This window comes from Silene latifolia, chromosome 1, assembly GCF_048544455.1.
Source record: "Silene latifolia isolate original U9 population chromosome 1, ASM4854445v1, whole genome shotgun sequence".
Classification (NCBI taxonomy): domain Eukaryota; kingdom Viridiplantae; phylum Streptophyta; class Magnoliopsida; order Caryophyllales; family Caryophyllaceae; genus Silene; species Silene latifolia.
Window position 1 is genome coordinate 9,912,060 of NC_133526.1, and position 20,154 is coordinate 9,932,213.

The 20,154-nt window shown below is 37.6% G+C and overlaps 2 protein-coding genes and 1 long non-coding RNA gene across 7 annotated transcripts; 1 reads left to right on the forward strand and 2 right to left on the reverse strand.

The window, feature by feature from the left end:
- Positions 1–1,262: 1,262 nt before the first annotated feature.
- On the reverse strand, positions 1,263–4,116 carry LOC141649773 (uncharacterized). 2 transcript variants are annotated; one of them, XR_012546062.1, is made up of 4 exons: positions 3,810–4,116; positions 3,027–3,078; positions 2,631–2,745; positions 1,263–1,762 (listed from the first exon to the last, which is right to left on the reverse strand). It is a non-coding gene; the product is annotated as an uncharacterized LOC141649773 (long non-coding RNA). The 2 variants fall into 2 exon arrangements; XR_012546061.1 differs by lacking the exon at positions 3,810–4,116 and adding an exon at positions 3,580–3,670.
- A 5,785-nt stretch (positions 4,117–9,901) lies between these two features.
- Positions 9,902–13,221, reverse strand: LOC141597464 (putative pentatricopeptide repeat-containing protein At5g08310, mitochondrial). Its single transcript, XM_074417933.1, has 2 exons — positions 10,092–13,221; positions 9,902–10,009 (listed from the first exon to the last, which is right to left on the reverse strand). The coding sequence occupies exon 1, from the start codon at positions 12,965–12,967 to the stop codon at positions 10,448–10,450; it is 2,520 nt and encodes an 839-aa protein (XP_074274034.1). The 5' UTR covers positions 12,968–13,221; the 3' UTR covers positions 9,902–10,009; positions 10,092–10,447.
- A 405-nt stretch (positions 13,222–13,626) lies between these two features.
- LOC141597531 (UPF0548 protein At2g17695) lies at positions 13,627–17,048 on the forward strand. Of its 4 annotated transcripts, none has more exons than XM_074418005.1 (6): positions 13,627–13,874; positions 14,493–14,555; positions 14,682–14,858; positions 15,387–15,585; positions 16,585–16,787; positions 16,853–17,048. In XM_074418005.1, exons 2-5 carry the CDS (start codon positions 14,497–14,499, stop codon positions 16,765–16,767), a joined length of 618 nt encoding a protein of 205 aa, XP_074274106.1. In that variant the 5' UTR covers positions 13,627–13,874; positions 14,493–14,496; the 3' UTR covers positions 16,768–16,787; positions 16,853–17,048. The 4 variants fall into 4 exon arrangements, with proteins under 4 accessions (XP_074274106.1, XP_074274101.1, XP_074274115.1 ...); XM_074418014.1 differs by having other exon boundaries at positions 13,732–13,874; positions 14,456–14,555; XM_074418000.1 differs by having other exon boundaries at positions 16,585–17,048.
- Positions 17,049–20,154: the final 3,106 nt, after the last annotated feature.

Consider the following 20,154-nt stretch of genomic DNA (forward strand, 5'->3'; position numbering starts at 1 on the left):
AGGAGAGAGAGTAAATAAATGTTGTATAAATCATGGGGGGTCCCATATGCAGACAATTCTCACAAAACCATCAACGAATCAGAAGATAAAGAAAAACCCAACTTTTATACTATGTAGATTCTCATATGTTTCCTTATTAAAATGAAATGTTTTGTTAACACACATAAATACAATTGTTTCCTTATTAAAACATGGGTGAATTTTTAAGGGAAAATTGTGGATATATTTATTCTCTTAGGATATAGGAGGATATGAGGATATTTCACTACATTGTATTTTGATATGAAACAAAAAAATTGAAATGGAAAACTACTTAAAGAGAATAAAGTTAAGTTTGATTTTTTTTTTAATGAATATGTTTTTTTTGTCACGAAGTTAGTAGTAAGCATGTGTGAAGTTATTCTCTACGGTAATAATTATTCCATTACTAAAAAATGTAGTAACTTATAGTTTATAGTTTAATATCAATTTTATTTTATTTTAATGAAAAAACCATAATGAATTTAATTAAAAGATTAGATTTTAATAGTTTAACTAGTTTTTGTGCCCGTGCAATAATGCACGGGACAATGGATAATTTTGATTTTTTAGAATAAGATTTATTACTTTTATTGTCATTTTGGTGTGTTCTAAAAACCTTGGCCCTATTTTTATACGGTAAAGAACGAAAAGATGGACATCGAATTCTATTCCTTATTACTTAACATATTCCAATGATAAGAGTAATAAATTAATGTAAACATGTAAAATTTCTAAATGAATGGATAATAATTAATTTATCTATGAATTTTACATATTGTCTTTAGTTAATTAGAAACGATATGAATAATAGGTAGAAAGCGCTATGTTAAAATACAACTTATTTTATCTTACTAATTAGGCTAAAATTACAGGTTTATTTTTTTAAATGCAATAAAGTTTTTTAAACTTCTTTGACAAATACATTTATAATTTTTCGCATTTCATCAACTTTGAAATATTTTCGTTGTGAATTCGATTGATTTCCAACGTATTGGCAAAAATATTAGAGAATGACTTTTGTATATCCTTTACTTGGATGAAAGTATTCATATAACTTATTGACTCACTGGTGGTTCAAATAATATATCTATAGTCTATTATGTACCTACTTTTTTATAAGCTTGTTTTTCTAATTATTTGTGTCATTTGCTATATATGTGTATTAGTGTATACATGTCACCAACATGTTATATATACTCTTGTCTTAACTTTTTTTTATGGGAATAAAAAACAGCAAATAAAAGTAAAAATATCATATGTTTATTTTCCAAATTAAATTATAAATAGAGATTTAAACACATATGATTTAAACAACCATTTGAACTCCTAAGAACGCTTAGCGCTTTCTTAATTCATAAAAAAAAGAAAATATACCCAAATCAATACAACAAAAAACATTTCTCTATAACCAAGTGATGTTAGTCTAGTGGTAGCCGGGTTAAACTTTAAAACTTGCAGAAATGCAGGAGTTGAGAGGTCCCGGGTTCGACTACGAGCTGGGGCGATGATCACTTGGTCACTGCAGCCCCCGAAAGGCTTAAAAACATTCAAAATTCGAACCACAAATTCGGCAATAAACATTGGTTTCCAACCAAAATTCGAACCACAAATTCGGCAATAAACATTGGTTTCCAACCAATAACCATGCAAAATATTTCCTCTACATTGACACTATTAGAAGGTCAAATTAACATCCTTGCATCATACTTCAACAATTCCACTAAGACATTTGATTTATTACCTGTTTGACAAAATACAAATGGAAGATAAATGTTACACGAAAAGTTAATTGAGCGAAAGAGTGAAAGAAAATGTAGTACAATTTACAAAATTTGCCAATTAATATTTCAAGGTTAGAATATATTATCTACCACATATAAGAGATTCATACCACCATTTAAATTTGCATACACACCATAATAAAAGGTGAAAACCGACAAGTATTCAAACCAAAAGAAAAGTGGTGTATCATACGGAGTACTAAATTAATTTACAGTAGACTGCTTTCGGCTATCAGAAGATCATCTAAAGATGCATAGAAGGTTTAGTTTCAGAACAAAATAGTAGTTTGGCTCCACACTCATGTCCTCTTCCTACGTCTCCAATGAAGCATCAAAGTCACGCAATCGGTGTACTTCGAGTCTCTAAAATTAGCATTACACTATCGCTATACAGCTATAAATCAAGGGAACTCACTCCAGCCATATTCTGATCAGGACACCTAACTACCAAACAACTATAAACAAAACTGATTTTCAGTCTGAGTTAATTACATCCTTCAGTAGATAAAATTAATTAACCCACATCTAAAAGTACACCAAAAAATTACGAATCATGGACTAAAAAATGAAATAAGGTGAGATGATAATGCCTGCACAAAAATGAGAGGGCTTTGTGAACATCAAACTACAATAACTTTTTACAAAACAAATTACTTTAAACAATACGATATATAGATAGATTAGAATTGTAAATAATGGATCATTGAAGTTGGAAATGTGCCTGGGTATTGATCGATTTGTATAATTTGCCAAATATTTAACATAGCTAATCAACAAACTTACGAATGGCAAAAATAATTGTGCAATAGTAAAGACAAATCGCCACACCTGTTAATTGAAGGATAGTAGGGTGAGAATGACCTTCCCATTAAATTACAGTGCATTCCCTCCTTTTTTGCATACAACCATATATCTCCAAATTCCCAAACTCAACGAAATGAACCTGAAAACAATTTTTTATTACGAGCACAAAATAAATAGTACTCTCACCATCCCAATCTTTTGTTTGCCTTTGTTTCAAATACCCCACAAACAAAAACAAAAAAGCAAACAAATGATTGAGAAAAGGGAATACTCCATAATATAATAAAAAAGGACAATAACTTCATCAAAATATCTACATTAACTGCTCAACTTCACAACTAATGATCTAATCATGCCTTTGTTGTGAACTTGATAGAATTATAGGAATAAATCTGCTATGATATGTGCTCTGATCGTTACCACATTTTGATTTGAACCTTTGCACCCATTGTTAGCCCGACATCCTCTTTAGCTGCAAAGAATGTGTGCGGATATCAAATGATCTGCGAATTTGTTTTCGAGTTGCACAATAATAAAACCATTAGAGGATATGACAATTCACATAGCCCTTGTTTGGATATAAAGAATGGAGAAAAAGTGAAAGAGGGGTAGGTGAAAGGGAGGGGATTTCCCTCCAAATCTTTCCTTTTGTAGAAGAGACAAATTCTGGCCTGTAAGAGGGAAATAGAAGGATTCATTATCCCACCACTCCAAATCCCTCCACCATTCTTTTACTAACGAAACAAAATAAATTAGATCCTACCCCTTCTCACCACTCCCTTCTCCTTTAAATCTCACATCAAAACAAAAGGTTCATGTTATTTTAATGGAAAATTGTATTGAGACATTATTATAACCAATGTAATGGTAGTACTCAGAATAACAGGTTGAGTGTTTGAGGAAATACTAATTATATGAAACCCTATTTCAGAAAAGGGGAGAAAAATAAACACAAAAGAAGAGAAAAAATCACCTGTAACTAAACTCACGATGTGTTACTTCAGGTTTCGGGGAAGAACCAATCAAAAGAATCGATTTTTTAAAGTAATTTCCATGTCAATTTGCTTTGAAAGGTATAAACCAGTAAAATATCGCACTAATTAAAGTAAAAAGACCATATTCATACCAGATGGTAAATGTACCTTCAATCCATAATCAAAGCAATTAATTAATAAATATCAAGAAACAGAAAATAAACCTAACCTTAGGAATGATGGTAGTAGCGGCCGAGCATCCACAGATGACAGGACCAATTAATACAGGACAATGGAAGGGGAGATGGTGTGGTATCACGATAACGTCTTAGATTATATAGTCAATTGATTGATTACTCAATTAATGCCCTTCTTCATGATGTTTACCTAATTTATTACGAAGAAAATGAAGAGGGGAATTGAGAGACGGAGAAAAGTGATGTTGAGTTAACCGTTTAGAAGAAGGATCGACATAGCATGCGGTGAACAATAATTAATCTTTTTTTTTTAATTTTCTTTGTTTTTCTATCAAAGAAGCAAAGATTCACGGACAAAATCCTTTCAAATAAGGCTTTACAATATATGATGCCACGTAGACTAAGTTGTTTTGTCTTTTTATTATAGTATTTATAGATGTGACATTCGTAAAGCAAATGTGGCATAGCGTTAAGCCGTTAATCATACGTGGCTTTTTACAATCACATGTGGCTTTGTTGACGTGGACTTTATGAGCCATTTTAGTTTAGGCTTTTAATAGTATTTTATAGATACCAAATTTATTTATTTTTAATGAAAAATTATAGTAATGAATTTAATTAAAATATTAGAGGTTAGCTATAAGAATATATTTATTGAAAACATAATAATAATATAATAAAAGAATATTTTACTTATTACCTTACTTAGCTATATGGCTTTTGGAGGAAAAACTAAGAGAAATTTTATTCTCTTAGTAGTAGGGGGGAAGTAGTAGGGGGATGTTAGTATTGTTAATTTCGGAACCCTAGGTGTTACCGTGTTATTGTTACTTTTTTGAATTAGTACCTTCGTCTCACCCATTTCGTTACATCTACTTTTTGACATTATTCATGAGTGGTGAAGATCCCTAATATAATTTCTAACATAAAATATATTCACGTGAGATCTTTTTTTAATAATACTTTATGAAATATCAAATTTTTATAATTTTTAATAATATGTAAATAAAGATCAGTTGGTCTTGCTTGTGATAGACACTATCCGTCACAATTCAAAGGAGCGCAATGAGAAACAAACAGAAGCAATAAACACCTCTTGACCATTCTCTTGGCCAAAATCACCATAGGACAAAAATCCAGGGAGAAACCATCAAACCATAAGGCAATACTTAGACTCCGATATAAGAAGATTATTTGGAAAAACATAAAAGACAATAAACAGGAATCGAGCGACATAAGATTGAGATGGAAATCACCGCATTCATACCAACTTTATCTTTTTTAACTTTACCTTTGGTCTTTTTTTTTTTTTTTTTTTTTTTTCATTAATGTATTTAGATATGAAAGATGCTCAAGCTCAATCCGCAACCTAAGCGATAATGTTACTACGTAATTAGTATTATAGACCTGCCAAACAGGTCATTCGGTTCAGATTTGAATCGGTTAAATCGGTTCAATTTTATTTGGGTTGAACTTAATTTTGATTTCAGATCGATATCGATTGGGTTCATTTCAGCTAACAACATTTATCAGTTTGTGTTATTTCGAGTCCGGTACGATCCAGGTCGGGTTTAATTCAGTTCAGTTGAATTTTGGGTCATATATTTTTTGAGTTGAGAGTAAACAAAATAGCTTAAATTGGTCTTATTGTTTTCAATTGGAACGTAATCATTCATAATACTATTAATAATAAAGAGTCAATAGAAAAACGCCTAAATTTGAGTGTATTTATGTGAAAATAAACACTCATTCAGATCAATCAGTTCAGTTCTTATCGGTTCAGATATATCCAGGTTTAGGTATCATTGGCTTATTATGAAATTTGATTCAGTTTCAGATTGAGTCATGTTAGGAGTACTGCAACGTAAAGGGTTCAGGTGCGGAAGCGGTTTGGTTGATTGTTGTCATTTGGTTGGTTTGGGTTGACATTATGAATCGGATGGGTCGAGTTGAGTGTTTCTTTGTATATTTTTTTTTTGTGAAATTAGAGGATATTTACCAAACTAGACCTATAGCTTGATAATGATTGAAAATCGCGTAACGCGACAAGAGTTTCTCTTAAACTTCGGATCGCGTCCTTAGTCTAAGTCAAGAGTCCATCACGTCGATGCTCTTTTTGTCTTGACACTCGTGTTTGAATGCAACACAAAATGTTTTATGACGGTTTTAGAGAAAGTTCTCAATTCAATTTCGATTTCATGGATGATAAAATGAATTACAAAATTTGGCTTATAAAGGCTCCTAAACCGACATGCCCTTCAGGGTGTTTACCACCATTTGACCTCTAATTAATAATAGTCTTGCCTAGATCTTACAATAATCAACTAAAGATAAAATGTGAAGAAAGCAAGGCTTGACAATAGATGACAAGGTTTGAATGTCCTTCAATGGGAGCCTCGAACTCACGCCCTTCAGACCAAGACTCGGTTGCTTATTCGTGCGTCGCTTCGTGCTCTCTCGATTTGCGTGCTTGCCTTAAATCGTCAACCCATTAACTATTACTTACTATAATTATCCGGGATTATTTTAACTATGTTTTATTGGAAATTCTCGCATGTTTTATTATAATTTCTACCCCCTCTTTACGTATCATCACTCTCCTTCTTTAAAAAAAATCGTCCCGATTCTTGTGCCTCCGCCTCTTGCGTTTGGCCATCATTTTAAATCGCTTAGGTGGTCGAGAGGTGGCGGTGCTGGCTTCTTCGTCGGACTCGATTGGTCCATTGCTACCAACGGATTAACAAATGATCATTCCCGTGTCTTGACGGTTCCATTTCGAATAAGGTACCAAACCGATCCAATTTTTAGGCCATGGGTCGTCGCTTGGGTCGGTTTTGGTTGGTTTCCTTGCGCCCGGGGTGGTGTTTGCCGCGGCCCCTAGGATGTCGATTGGCAATTGCTTGGGCGCGGGATCCATCCTCTCAAAATCGATAAACTGACACTCGGATTCTATTCGCTCCTTCCCCTTTGCTTCAGTTTCGACTTCCTCTATTTCGTCACCAAACCCCTCGCCTTCCTCGCTGCTGCTTCCTTCGCCTTCGCCGCTGCTCTCCCCTTCCTCCTCCGAACTACTCCCTTATGAATTTTCGAAGCCGGTGTCGTGACTGCCGCCGTCACCTCCTCCGTCGCTGCTAGTGTCTTCCTCTCCCAATGATTCGTAGTACCCTATTGATTCGGAGGCCGAATCAATCCAACCTCCACGGTCGTTTGAGCGTGGCGGTGAGGCTCCTAGTGGTGTCGGTTTGTCTAGGGCAACTCGCTTGCCGGTGGTGCTCCGCCGTGATATGAAGGGCGGGAGTATGGCGGTTACAGGCTCAAGGATGAAATCGGTTTTTGGTGTTGGCGTTTGAAGTGAATTAGGGTTTTCTTGTGAGATGAATTGAGGAGTTACTGGATTCTCTTGTTCTTGGTCGAATCGAGGTGGGATATTTATGTCAAGAAATGGATCGTTCTTACTATCCAAGTCGGGAAATATTAACCACTCGAAATTAAAGAATGAATCTTCTTGATCGGAGTTTGCCTCTACTGGATCGTTACGATTTAGGGAAATAGAGAGCCGAGTCTCTGATACCACTTGCAACGTAAAGGGTTCGGGTGCGGAAGCGGTTTGGTTGATTGTTGTCATTTGGTTGGTTTGGGTTGACATTGTGAATCAGATGGGTCGAGTTGAGTGTTTCTTTGTATATTTTTTTTTTTTGTGAAATTAGGGGTATTTACCAAACAAGACCTATAGCTTGATAATGATTGAAAATCTCGTAACGCGACAAGGTTTCTCTTAAACTTCGGATCGCGTCCTTAGTCTAAGTCAAGCATCGATCACGTCGATGCTCTTTTTGTCTCGACACTCGTGTTTGAATGCAACACAAAATGTTATAACGGTTTTAGAGAAAGTTCTCAATTCAATTTCGATTTCATGGATGATAAAATGAATTACAAAATTTGGCTTATAAAGGCTCCTAAACCGACATGCCCTTCATGGTGTTTACCACCATTTGACCTCTAATTAATACTAGTCTTGCCTAGATTTTATAATAATCAACTAAATATAAAATGTGAAGAAAACAAGGCTTGACAATAGATGACAAGGTTTGAATGTCCTTGATGAGTAAGATGTAGGTAGGGTCGAGTCTCTTATCACCAACAATATTTTTAACCCAATTTAGTAGTACAAATCGAGGTAGAACCACAAGGATGGAGGGGTTTCTATTTAGTTCAAAAGTGAGTCTAGTCTAGTCGAAAAATGAGGGGAGTTGATTTAAACTACTAGATTTAACTAAAGCAACGGTTGAGATGAAATGTATACGATTGATTAAGAGACTAGGGCTTTCGGGTTCATCTAAATGGTCTAAGGGCAAACACGATCATTTGAGGGGTCAAAGGCAAGAGTTTATCCTAGGTAGAACAATCAATGTCTCGATTTACCTAAAGGTGACACCTAATTTTCATTAAGCATCACACTTTTCTTAAGCATACGACAAGACACCCACAAACTTTCATTCAATGGGGGAATTAAGCAATAGTGAAGAAAAGCATGAGTTTTCACTCACAAAATTCATCAAACACCTTGTGCACATGATAAGAAAGATAAACAATTTCACCAAAAACCCAAATAATAATCATGCTATCATGCCCATTAATCCCATTTAGACTCTCCCTAAACCCTAGAAGGATTTCTACTCACTCATATTCAACTTGTTCAAGCAAACAAATAGAGAAAAACAAACAATCAAAAGAGCTGACATGATATGAATTCAAACAACTATAAAAGACAACTTGAAATGTAAACAATTGATTAAACAAGTAAGTAAGAAGAGAAATGTACCAACAATGAATAAAGATGGTTGCTTTGATTGAATTAGTGAAGGAAATCCTTCAATATCTCCCAAATACAACTTGATAACCAAATGTAAACAATTGATATAACTACTACTTAACTAATTTCACTAAATAATTGATGTTGATTAAGGAAAGATTAGTGCTTTGATTAAGGAAAGATTGCATAAATTAAGGAAAGTTTTCAGATCTAGGGTTGGGTGTACAAATGGTTAAGGGAGGGGGTATTTATAGGTTGCACTACTGTTAGGGTGAAATTACAAATGGGCTTCAAAACACAGAGATGCACTCCGGCTGGGAGTCTTCTGGAAGATTTAAACAATTTTCATATCATCAGGTGGTCACGGCCGGTCAATCGGTACCACGTTTGGTGCCTGACCATTTGGGGCTACGTTGATTTCCTCATTCGTCTTTTGACTTCCAAGCTCTTATGCGTGTTCCCAAATGGCAGATTATCCATTCGGTATTATATGACCTACTGGGTCTTCTGTAACATTTTGCTTCATTTCTTCACCTCTTGCTCTCCCAAATAGATGGCCGCGCTTATCCATTCTTAGGTCTTATGACCGGCTGAGAGTCTCCTGTAACTCACCAAATTTGCTGAATTGTACATCTCAGCTCAATTTCCTCCTCTTTTCATACTTAGCTCCATAAAATCATCATCTTGCTTCAATTTTCCCGTTTTCATCTATGTTTGTTACTATTGAAATCATACAATCAGTTGTTAAAGTAAATTTGGGGTATATAATAATATCTTGGTCATGGCCCATGGGTTCGAGTGGTAACCAATCCTCTATTCAAACACTTGTTGTATGTGGTAAGTGATCGAGGAGTAACGTCTATGCAAACACTTAGATGGGAGAATTTTTTTGCATTGTTTGTGGTGAAGTTGACTTTTGATTTATTTTATTGCTGGAACGGTCTTTGTGTATACTATATTAAAGACAAAATATTAAAGACAAAACAACAATAATAACAAAAGTCTTGTAACAAAATATTAATAACATATTAAAAGTCTGAGGGAAAAGTCGAATAAGAACCCTATCTTTCAGAAAGTTTGCTTTGCCCAGATAGGTGTTGGTGTTCCCCTGCCACACCACGATGCACGCTTGATGTCAAATTCAAAGGTTTTGTTATCAGGCGTTGGGAGCATAGAAAGAGAGAGTCATTAAGTTAAAAAATAAAAGTTGAATTATAATAGAAGACGGTGCGTTCTAAACATTGGAAAACAAGAAATTGATGCCGAAAAAAAGTCCTTGTAATTTGAATACTTGGTACAAGAACAAAGTACTATGGCTGTAAACTTTTAAATATCGAACACAAGTCTCAACCTCAAGTTGGACCTCGATAGAATTGCATATAGTATCCAAGCGCCCAGAAGGCAGTAATCAGTCATGCACTAGCATCACGACAAGTACACAGGGAAGTTATATACGGTAATAAGTTTGGCAAGAATTAACACATTCTTGGAGTAAATGTACCTTTTCTTGGTGATGTCAGAGATCATAATATCAGAACAGCAAACCATGTTCTACTTTGAACGACTCTTCAGGCCAAGATGAATCAGCGCAGCCCACAGTTCAATGAAGCACAACGTTAGTATCTATGTTCACGACATAATTGAGAATAAAGGTCTCGAACTTGATTTGTCATGAACAATGGCTTAAGCCCAGGCACCATAACAACATTAGCTCAACATCTCAAGGGCCAGCAAATGGAAGGGTAAGGGGAGGTAGAATGTATGCAGCACACCCATGTGTTTCCAACAGAGAGGCTATTTCCGGGTAATCCTAGGCATCCTCTTTACAATTAAACAATGGGCATGATCTTTGCTTCATTATTTACACAGTAAAAACATAGGGATGCGTCCTTCAGCAATTAGTTTATTAACATTGCATGAAGTAAGAGGATCATCAGCTAGTTTGGTTATTGCATCTTTCACAAGTGTATGATGCTTATCTATAGAGGCTGGGAATATGTTCATCTCAGCAATCTCTTTCAACATTTCAAAAGCTAAGATAGGGTTCTTATTCAACAAAAATGAATCCATCAAAGCAATGTAAACAAAATTATCAGCTTTCAGTTCCTTTTTCTTCATTTCACGGAGATAAGAGAGCGCAATTTCTGGCATGTTGTTCTTGCAGAGACCACTGATTATAGCCATGAAAGTTATCCTGTTAGGTGAACAGGAATTTCCCGCCATTTCATTCCAAAGCTTAAGTGCATCACCTGGTCGCCCAGCATTGCATAGTCCATCAACTAAAGTAGTATAGGTAATGATATTAGGTTCCCTGTTTTCCCCAGCCATTTTTGATAAGCAAGCCAGAGCCTGATCAATGTCACCATTCTTGCACCATCCATCGATAAGAGAGTTATAAGTCACAGTTGATGGCAATAGTCCCCCATTCAGCATCTCTTTTAGCATGTTCTCAGCTTCTGCAACTTTGTTAGCTTTTGATAGGCCATTGATTAAAATATTATATGCAACTACATCAGGCTTGTAACCACGAGAACAGACGATTTGAAATAACTCTAAAGCTTGATCGGCTTCTTGGAGTTTAAAAAGCCCATCTATGGCAGCAGAGTATAGGATTATATGGGGAACAAGACCCTCTTGAACCATTTCAGCAAGAAATTTAGAAGCTTCCATTGCTCTCCCTTGTTTGCAGAGCTGCTTAACAAGTGTGGTAGAATTTTTTATCCATGGTTCATGACGATTTACACACATTTCTTTCATTATGCTTGTAGCTCCCTTAACATCCCCTTTCCTACAAAAATACCCATATAACGAATTGTAGGTGAATTGGGTTGTCTGTATATTCAACTTCTTCATCTCATTTAATAGGTCGAGACTGTCTGTTATTCTCTCAGCATAGCATAAAGCATCGATCAAGTTATTGTAAAGTGTTGTATCCCTTGGACAGCCAAATCTATCCATATCTTTGAAGAGTTGAAATGCTTCATCTAATCTACGCTTTTCGCATAGAGCATTGATGATAATACTAAACGAAGACGAATCCAGGCAGAAAATACCTTTCAGCTTGAAAAACTTCTCTAACCTACTACCATGTTGAGATGTGTCCTCCATCATCATTTTCACTAGTCCTAAAGCTCTATCAACCAAATCATTGCTAACAAGACCTTTTAAAACAGAAATATAAAGCGATCTAAGAGACTCACCATGAATAACATCTCCACTTCCCTCGAGCAAATGCACCATTATATCTTCTTCCGTGACACATGATATAAGCTTATTAAGTATACCAACATCAGGACATATTCCAGAGCTTTTCATCTGCGAGTACAAACGCAAAGCTCCCTGAGGATCTTTTTTGCATAGCCCCCCAATTAACACATCATAGACCGCGATATCAGGGGAAATCCCTAATCCAAGCATTTTATCAAAAAGTTGAAGGGCCTTATCCACCCTATTATTAGATACAAACCCATGTACCAGCACGTAAAACGTCTTCTCATTCAAACGTAAATTACATTCTTCCATTCTCTCAATTAACTCGCAAGCCTTATCGACTTCACCCCACTTACTAAACGAAAGGGCTAAGATTGACAACACATGAGCATCAACCCAACCCTTTTCAAGCATTTCCTTGAAAACCATCAAAGCCTTCTCAAACTCCCTAGCATTGCAATAAACCGCGAGAAGTGGAGTCAATGTATACTTGTCAACCACCCACCGGAGACTACGCATTTCGTCCAACCTCTTCTCAGCTAAATCACTCAAACTCGACTTAGCTATGGCCTCTAACAGACAATTGTAGCTATAATTATTAGGATTACAGAGACCCTTCTCCCTAACTCGATCAAACAGCTCATTAGCCTCATGTACCAACCCTACATTACCTAAACATCTAATCAAAAACCCTAATGCACCAGGACTCATATAACAAGAAGAATTCATAACATCAAAGACTAAACTTTTCATTGCGGCATTTTGTCGAACACTTGATAGAATTGAAGCCATAGCATTATAAGTATAACAATTATGAAAGTATCCATTTTGCGATTTTGCCCAATTAAAAAACCTGTAAGCGACATTCCAACTCCTTAATTCTTTAAGTACATCTTCAACAATGCGAGGGGTAAGTTGGAAACCGAGTTGAGTCAGCTCCACCGAGTTACCCGGGTCGAAACGTTTCTGAGTGAAGATAGAAATCAAGTAATCAACCTCCATTTTGTTGTCGATTTGGGTGGGTTTTAACCCGAATGTTCGGCATTTTGAAAGGGTAAAATGGGTATTAGAAATGTTGAGGTATGATTGAATTGAAGAAGTGTTGGCAATGGTGGAAAGGATTGAATGTCGACGAAAGTGTTTGTATTTGGTGAATAAGGAAGCCATTGAAGAGCTGTGTGTATGAGCTATGAAGATGGCTGCACTCTATTTTGTGGGCATAACAGGGAAGAAATGTGAACGGGTGGGTGTAGAGATGTAAGTGCCTCTCTGAGTCTATGACCCATTTAGCATGACGTGGGATTGATACGGTCACGCGACGCAGCATGACACGGTAGTCGTGACTCGTGAGCCATGGACTGTGCCTGAGCCGAAGTTTGAGGGAAAAAAATCGTGCCGTGCCATTAGGCACGACACGCTACGAGCCTATGACACTCCCGAGCATGTTCGAAATATAAAGAATAAGAGGTTAAAGTGGATGAATTACAAAGGCACGGCACGGCACGACACGACATGACACGTTGTGGGCCATGGATTGTGACTGGGCTGCCAATTCTATTCCAATGGCACAACACGAAGCCCACCTTCTCGTGCTTGGGTCATTCCATTTTCTTCTTCTAACACAGTGAGCTGGCACGAGGCACAACCAGCTTGACCCACTTCCATCTCTAGGTAAGTGAAAAAATCGAACGAGAGAGTCTAAAGTTTGTCGCGAACACAAATTTTCATTTGTGACGGTACTATTCCGTCACAAGCTTGTGACCTCTCACAAGGAGCAAGTGAGACCGTGGGAGGGTAAGTGAGAGGGGGACTATAAGAGGTCACAAGCAAGACAGTCTAATTCGACTTGCAAGTCTGCATTTCGACCTGAACAGGTCAAAACTTGTATTTTACGGTTGGCTTTGGACCCGTTTGGGTATTTGCCTATTGCCTACCAAAATTCCAATTCTGAACCGAATAACCGGACAAATAATAGTGACATTAATCTCTGATAATTAAGGGCGTATTATTTCCCTTTACTGTCTGTCGCTCAGTTAATTTCATCTCTTCTTAAGCTGCGACTGGCATAGATTAGGTACGCCCGCCTTTTCTCTCTTTCATTATGAATATGGATTTGAATGCATGTGCTTCATTTTTAATGGCTTCGTAAATGTAATTCACGCATAACATCAACTTGATAATTCTGAGTTTACGAGTAAACAATCCTGATGAGTTTACGAGTATGCGCGCCACATGTTCGACGTAATGCCCAAATGAACATTTTTCTGTTTGATTTCAATGTAAACTCACCACATTATGGTCGATTCACCAAAGAGCCGCCTGTTCTCAGTCGGGTCGGTCTCGAGTGACCTTGAGGTGTGTTTGGATTGAGGGATTTGGAGGGAAAAGAAAGGGGGGAGAGTAGGGGATTTAAAATCGGCAAATAAGGGTGTAGGAAAATGGAGGGGAAGGATTTGGACAAACAAATCAAAATCTCTTCACAATATTCAAGATTTGGAGTGAAATTGTGTTAAAACACCCACACCCCCATTTCCCCTCCCCTCCCCTTCCCTCCCTTTCCCTCCACTTTTGGTATCCAAGCACACCCTGAGAGAATATGATGAGTCGGGGTAACATACTTTATACTTACATGTTCTTACGGAATTGTATTTGTAGTTGTCAATTTGTCATTCCTTAATCCGAAAATTCACAGGAAAATGTTTTTCCTTAGCTGGGGACGTCCATCTCCTGAAAATCAAAAGGCTTGCCTCGACAAGTAAGTGAATGATGCAATGTCGATGTCATTTCTCGTGTGTTTATGGACTCCTTGCCTGCTATCTTGCTGCAGTCTTCTCCGTATACTTCTGTAGCTAAATTGTCTTGCCTTTCATGAACTCTATAGAGCTGGTTCGTTTAATTATGATGGCAAATACAAAGGAGTTACGGCTGGGTCAGTGTCTTCCCTTCAGAAAGATCAAATGCTATCTGACGAGGGGTACTTACTTAATCATGCCCGTGTGCTCATTGGTTCGGGTAAGGGGACATATGAAAAGGGCAAAAATGCTCTTCAGAATTGGGGGTAGGTATTACTTCCTTCCATCCATCCATTTATATTCTATACAGTCCCTGCGTGAGGTTGGTAGTCAAACTTGTCCGATTTTAACTGATATGTTCGTACAATATACAATAGCGTCAACTCCCAATGAGTAGATTATACAACCTGTTGTATGCAGTTATATGATGCAGAATTCGAGCTGTTTACTAAAGTTTTCGAGTTTTGTTTAGAAGAATCTGAGCTAGGCTGTAATGTATATGGTTGTACAATGTTTATTATACAACTGGTTGTATAGTATTATTTGTGGTCAACTCCTTAATAATGGTGATATGAAAACAGTTTTGTTTGCAAAATAAAAAAAATGACAAATTTTAGATTGTATTGCTATAATATACTCCGTATGTTGATCGCTAGAGTCAAATGGGGACTATAAATTTGGGATGGCGGAGTTATTACTCCGTATTATTTTTCAATTTCAAGTTTGAGAATGATCCAAACCACATGCTGCAGATTACTATTCCTGCTTATGACTTGATGTTATGATATATGCAGGCATTTCCAAATGAATTGGACATTTGTTGAGCCCACAACTCCAATCAAAAGCGGGGCAAAGTTTTGTGTTTGTGTCAAGGAGTTCCTACCATGGTTGATGATGCCCCTTCAAGTAGTGTATGTCAACGAGAACAAGAGTGCTGCTAAGGTGAAATCCTCCTTCAGCTTTGGGAGTGGTACTCTTCAAGGTCACCTGCTGGTCAGTATCCTTCTCTTAATTATGCTGAGTAATAAATTTAGAACTTTCTGATTAGGAGGTATTTCGTAGGATGTGTTTTTGTCGATTCATTTCATCTGTTCCTCAAGTCCCCATGCATTGTGTGGAACATTGGCAAGACATGCTGAAATAATGGTCTGTAACAACCTTTGGGTGGCTATTGCTCACTAACTAGCATGCCTCTCAGTAAAGAATGGATAATATGAGATGTGCTCTGTCCCTCGATTGTCATGTTTTCAGTCAATCTTGGCTAACAATAACGGGAAGAACATTCGTCAATCTGCACTTACTCTGCACATGGCAAATAGTATAAGCCAAACCACACTGCCCAGATTTTGTGCTCAATTTTTGTTGTTTTCTTTTGTCTCTTTTTTCCATACTTTAATCTACAACTCCATCTATAAGCTCACGCTGTAGGATTTTTCCAAATGTTAAATAATGATATACCAACTCTAGAGTCTAAACAACTCAACTTTGGGAGACAAATGCTTAATATTCTCTTCCTGGAAGTACATTGTATGGTCCCGAATTTTGTATCCGTGTACGAGGCTTGCTTCATTTCCAGGAATAGGGTAATTGATTAATTGTTGCTAGAGTAATAAAGGCCATTAGTATAGTGGGAGGTAGGGGAGGAAGAGAAGAGAATAATTATTCCAAAGGGGGTAATAACTAATACGGAGTACTATTTATGCACAAGGCGTACCTAAGGAGTTTTGAGGCGTTTTGGCCAGTGTCTCACTGCGCTTAACTAAGACTTCACCACCATAGTTACCTTTATTTTGGCCTCTCTTACTGCACTTAACTAAGACTTCACAATATTTTCTTGGTTGGCCACTGGTCTTGTGTCTTAATAATGAAGATCTCTCTATGGTGACTGGTGAGGACTGAGGATTGAAGGTGAAGTACGATTTTTTGTATAATTGAAGCATGAGACTGATGGTACTATGATTTTACTGAAATGTTGCTTATTTGGTGAATTAGGCTGGAGAAGAACGCTTTTCAGTAGAGCTGGATGAGAATAATCAAGTGTGGTACGAAATACTCTCAATTTCAAAACCAGCACACTTCCTATCCTTTGTGGGCTATCCATATGTACAGCTTAGGCAGAAGCATTTTGCCAAAGAGTCTACGAATGCAGTATTGAAGCATGTAACAGCTGATTGATATTATAATTAAACGCTGCTGTCCCAAGTAAAGCACGCATCAGCAGACGGAGTACTTTTTTTTTCTTTCATTCTATCATGTGCAGTTGGAAAATAAAGCTGTAGTAATCTTTCCAGGGAAACCAACAAGCTGCGAAGTAGTTGTCAGCCTTGCAAAGTTCCTGAAAAGTTCTTGTAATTGTTGAGTACTCGAGTCTGAAATATGTGGATGTTTGTAAGCACGGAATCGTGTAACAAAGCACTCTTCCAAATTGACCAACTTGTTTGATTCTCCGTATCTAATTGTTTCTAATACTCACCAGTCACCACTTTGGAAAATACGTCTTGTGTGGCGGAAAAAACTTTTAGCCTGGAAAAATGAAAGAAGTCCCTCAACATTTTTTTCCGTTTCATCAGTCAACTCAATATTCTCGTCAAGTCACATATACTACGATTTTGAGTTCCGGAACTCCCACTTCGGTCACAAGTCACAACTATGACAAAAGTTATTGGGCTAGCTAGTTGTGAATATTTGATGCATGTTAGTCGTAAACTGCAGTAACAATGAGAAAGATTAGAGATAACCGATTTGTAGTGACGTGGTATGGAAGCCACTGCCTTGAAAACTATATTCCGGTGCGACCGTGGTGGCGATCGGCTAGTGCCGGTAGTTCCCAAGGATAACACTACGATCTCCAACTCGGTTTCGCCCACTCGGAATCGTGAGACTTGGAACAACGAAAGTTTTACTTCACCCGAGAAATTCGTAGCGAGAGAAGATAAGAGAAGAAGAGATTAGAGAGAAGGAGAGTGTTTGTTGTGTTGTTGAATGTCAAGAGTGATCTATTTATAGCAAAATAGATCAACAAAGATTAGTGGAAGGGAGCTCACGCACTTGATGGTAAGCTCCACTGGCGAATGGAGGGAATAAAGGAGCATTTAGAGCAAAGACTAGCATCCCACCAGCGATCGGTGGTAGGGATTAAAGGAGCGCAAAGACTATAGCATCCCATCGAGACGTCTTCCACCAACGAAGACTTTGGACACTCCGGTCAAAACAAAAACAAACGGTCCTAGGTTACGCCCCAAAAAAGATAGGCAAAGCCCGCCGCAGGCGATTGCCAAATCCCAAATCCCAAATCCCGAATCACGAATCCGGATCCGGGCCCGGGCACGCGCGCGCGCGCGTGTGCGAGCTGAATTAAGCACCTCGCAAAGCTTCCACAAAAGCCTCCCATGACCCACTAGTGATATGGTAAGGAGTGTGGTCATATATAAACACAACACAAACACTATTCCTCACCAATGTGGGACAAAATGGAAAAAAGACTATGCAAATAGTAGCCCCTATTTCCAACAATCCCCCACTAGGGGCGCCAGAGAGAAAGAAGAAGAATTCCTGGGTAAAGGAAGGATTGGATACTTAGGTATCAATATCTTTCGATTTGAATTGACACTTTAGTGAAATGAGGAAACAACTTACTTACAAAAGAGAGAATATCTTACGATTTGAATTCCTAGGCGAGCTTCGGTCGATACCCCCACAACACATATCATACCTTGATTAAGGTCGTTCAGCGAAAGTGCAACGCGCTCTTTTTTAGAGTTATGCGTTTACCTCGGTGATCGATAGATGTGTTCAGAAGACTTCTCATAGTCTAATGATCGTTACACCTACGTAGGTGACTCAAGTGCTCCTCAATAGCACTTCTCACATGAGTCATTAAGGATCTAAGTCCAACCTGGTGTATGATTCATCAAGTGCGTCTCAAAAGCATTACCATTAAGGCTATGAATCATACAATGTCATAGGAATAGAAGCTTTAGACTTAGTCAAGTCTCACTCTTGACCTAAGGACTTAAGCCCCATTCCCTCGACGTATCAACGACTAGTCTCCTAGTCGACCCTTTAGTAAAGGGATCGGAAGATTGTTTCGGACTTCACATAGTCCAAAGCAATCACTCCATTGTTTTGGAGTTGTTTAACTGCAGCGTGTCTTATTCGAATATGTCTCTTTTTCGAGTTGTAGACACTGTTCTTTGCAACACCAATTGCTGCCTGCGAGTCACAGTGCAGGGAGACCGGTGTTAGCCGTCCGCCCCACACTGGTATATCAGCTAAAAGGTTTTTCAACCATTCACCTTTTGCCCCGCCAACTCAAGAGCTATGAACTCAGATTCCATGGTAGAGCGTGCAATGCAAGTCTGTTTAGAAGACTTCCACGATATAGCACCTCCACCCATGGTAAAGACATAACCACTAGTAGAACAGATCTCATCGTTACACGCAACCCATTAGCATCACAAGATCCCTCTAACACAAGAGGATTTTTACTATAATGCAAACATAAGTCAATTGTTCCTTTCGGTATTTTAGTAAACGACGAAGAGCATTCCAAAGTGTTCATTGCTAGGGTTATGTGTATAACGACTCGATCTACTAACCGCATAAGCAATATCCGGTCGAGTACGCTTCATCAAAAACATCACACTACCTAGGATTTTAGCATACTCTTCTTGGGAAACACTCTTGCCCAAGTTTTTACACAATGCTACACTAGGATCATATGGTGTTCTAGCAGGCACATCATCAAAGCAATTAAACTTTCTCAACACTTTTTCAACATAATGAGATTGACTTAGACAGATTCCATTGGAGTTTCGGATGACCTTAACTCCTAGGATAACATCAGCTTCTCCTAAGTCCTTCATCTCAAACTGTGATGACAAAAAATCTTTGGTTCTAATTATTACCTCTAAATTATTACCAAGTATTAACATGTCATCAACATAAAGGCATATGAGCACACAATCAGATTCTATTACCTTTGAATAAACACATGAATCAGAATGATTAACCTCATAGCCATTACTTATTAAAGTGTTGTTAAATTTCTCATACCACTTTGTTTAGGTGCTTGTTTCGATCCATAAAGAGACTTGTTCAGTTTACACACTTTACTCTCTTGACCCTCAATCAAAAAACCTTCAGGTTGAGACATATAGATCTCTTCCCTTAGTTCACCATTCAAAAAGCGCTTTTAACATCCATCGATGTATAATAAGGTTATGAATAGCAAAAGGCGACAAGAGTCCTAATAGTCGAGATTTTGGTCACAGGAGAGTAAGTATCAAAATAATCAATACCCTTCTTTTGTGTAAAGCCTCTAACTACAAGTCTAGCTTTGAACCTCTCTATTGTACCGTCAGGTCTCATTTTCTTTTTAAAGATCCATTTACTTGTAATGGGTTTTGATGGGGCATATTCTGCACCCGCTGACCAAGTCAACATATTGAGCGAGGTCAAAGATATCCACAAAATTTTATCAACGACTTTAAACAAAGATATCCGTGCGGCCTATCGGCCGATCACCGTCTCTCGGCTCGCTAACTAACCAAAATGGGAGAC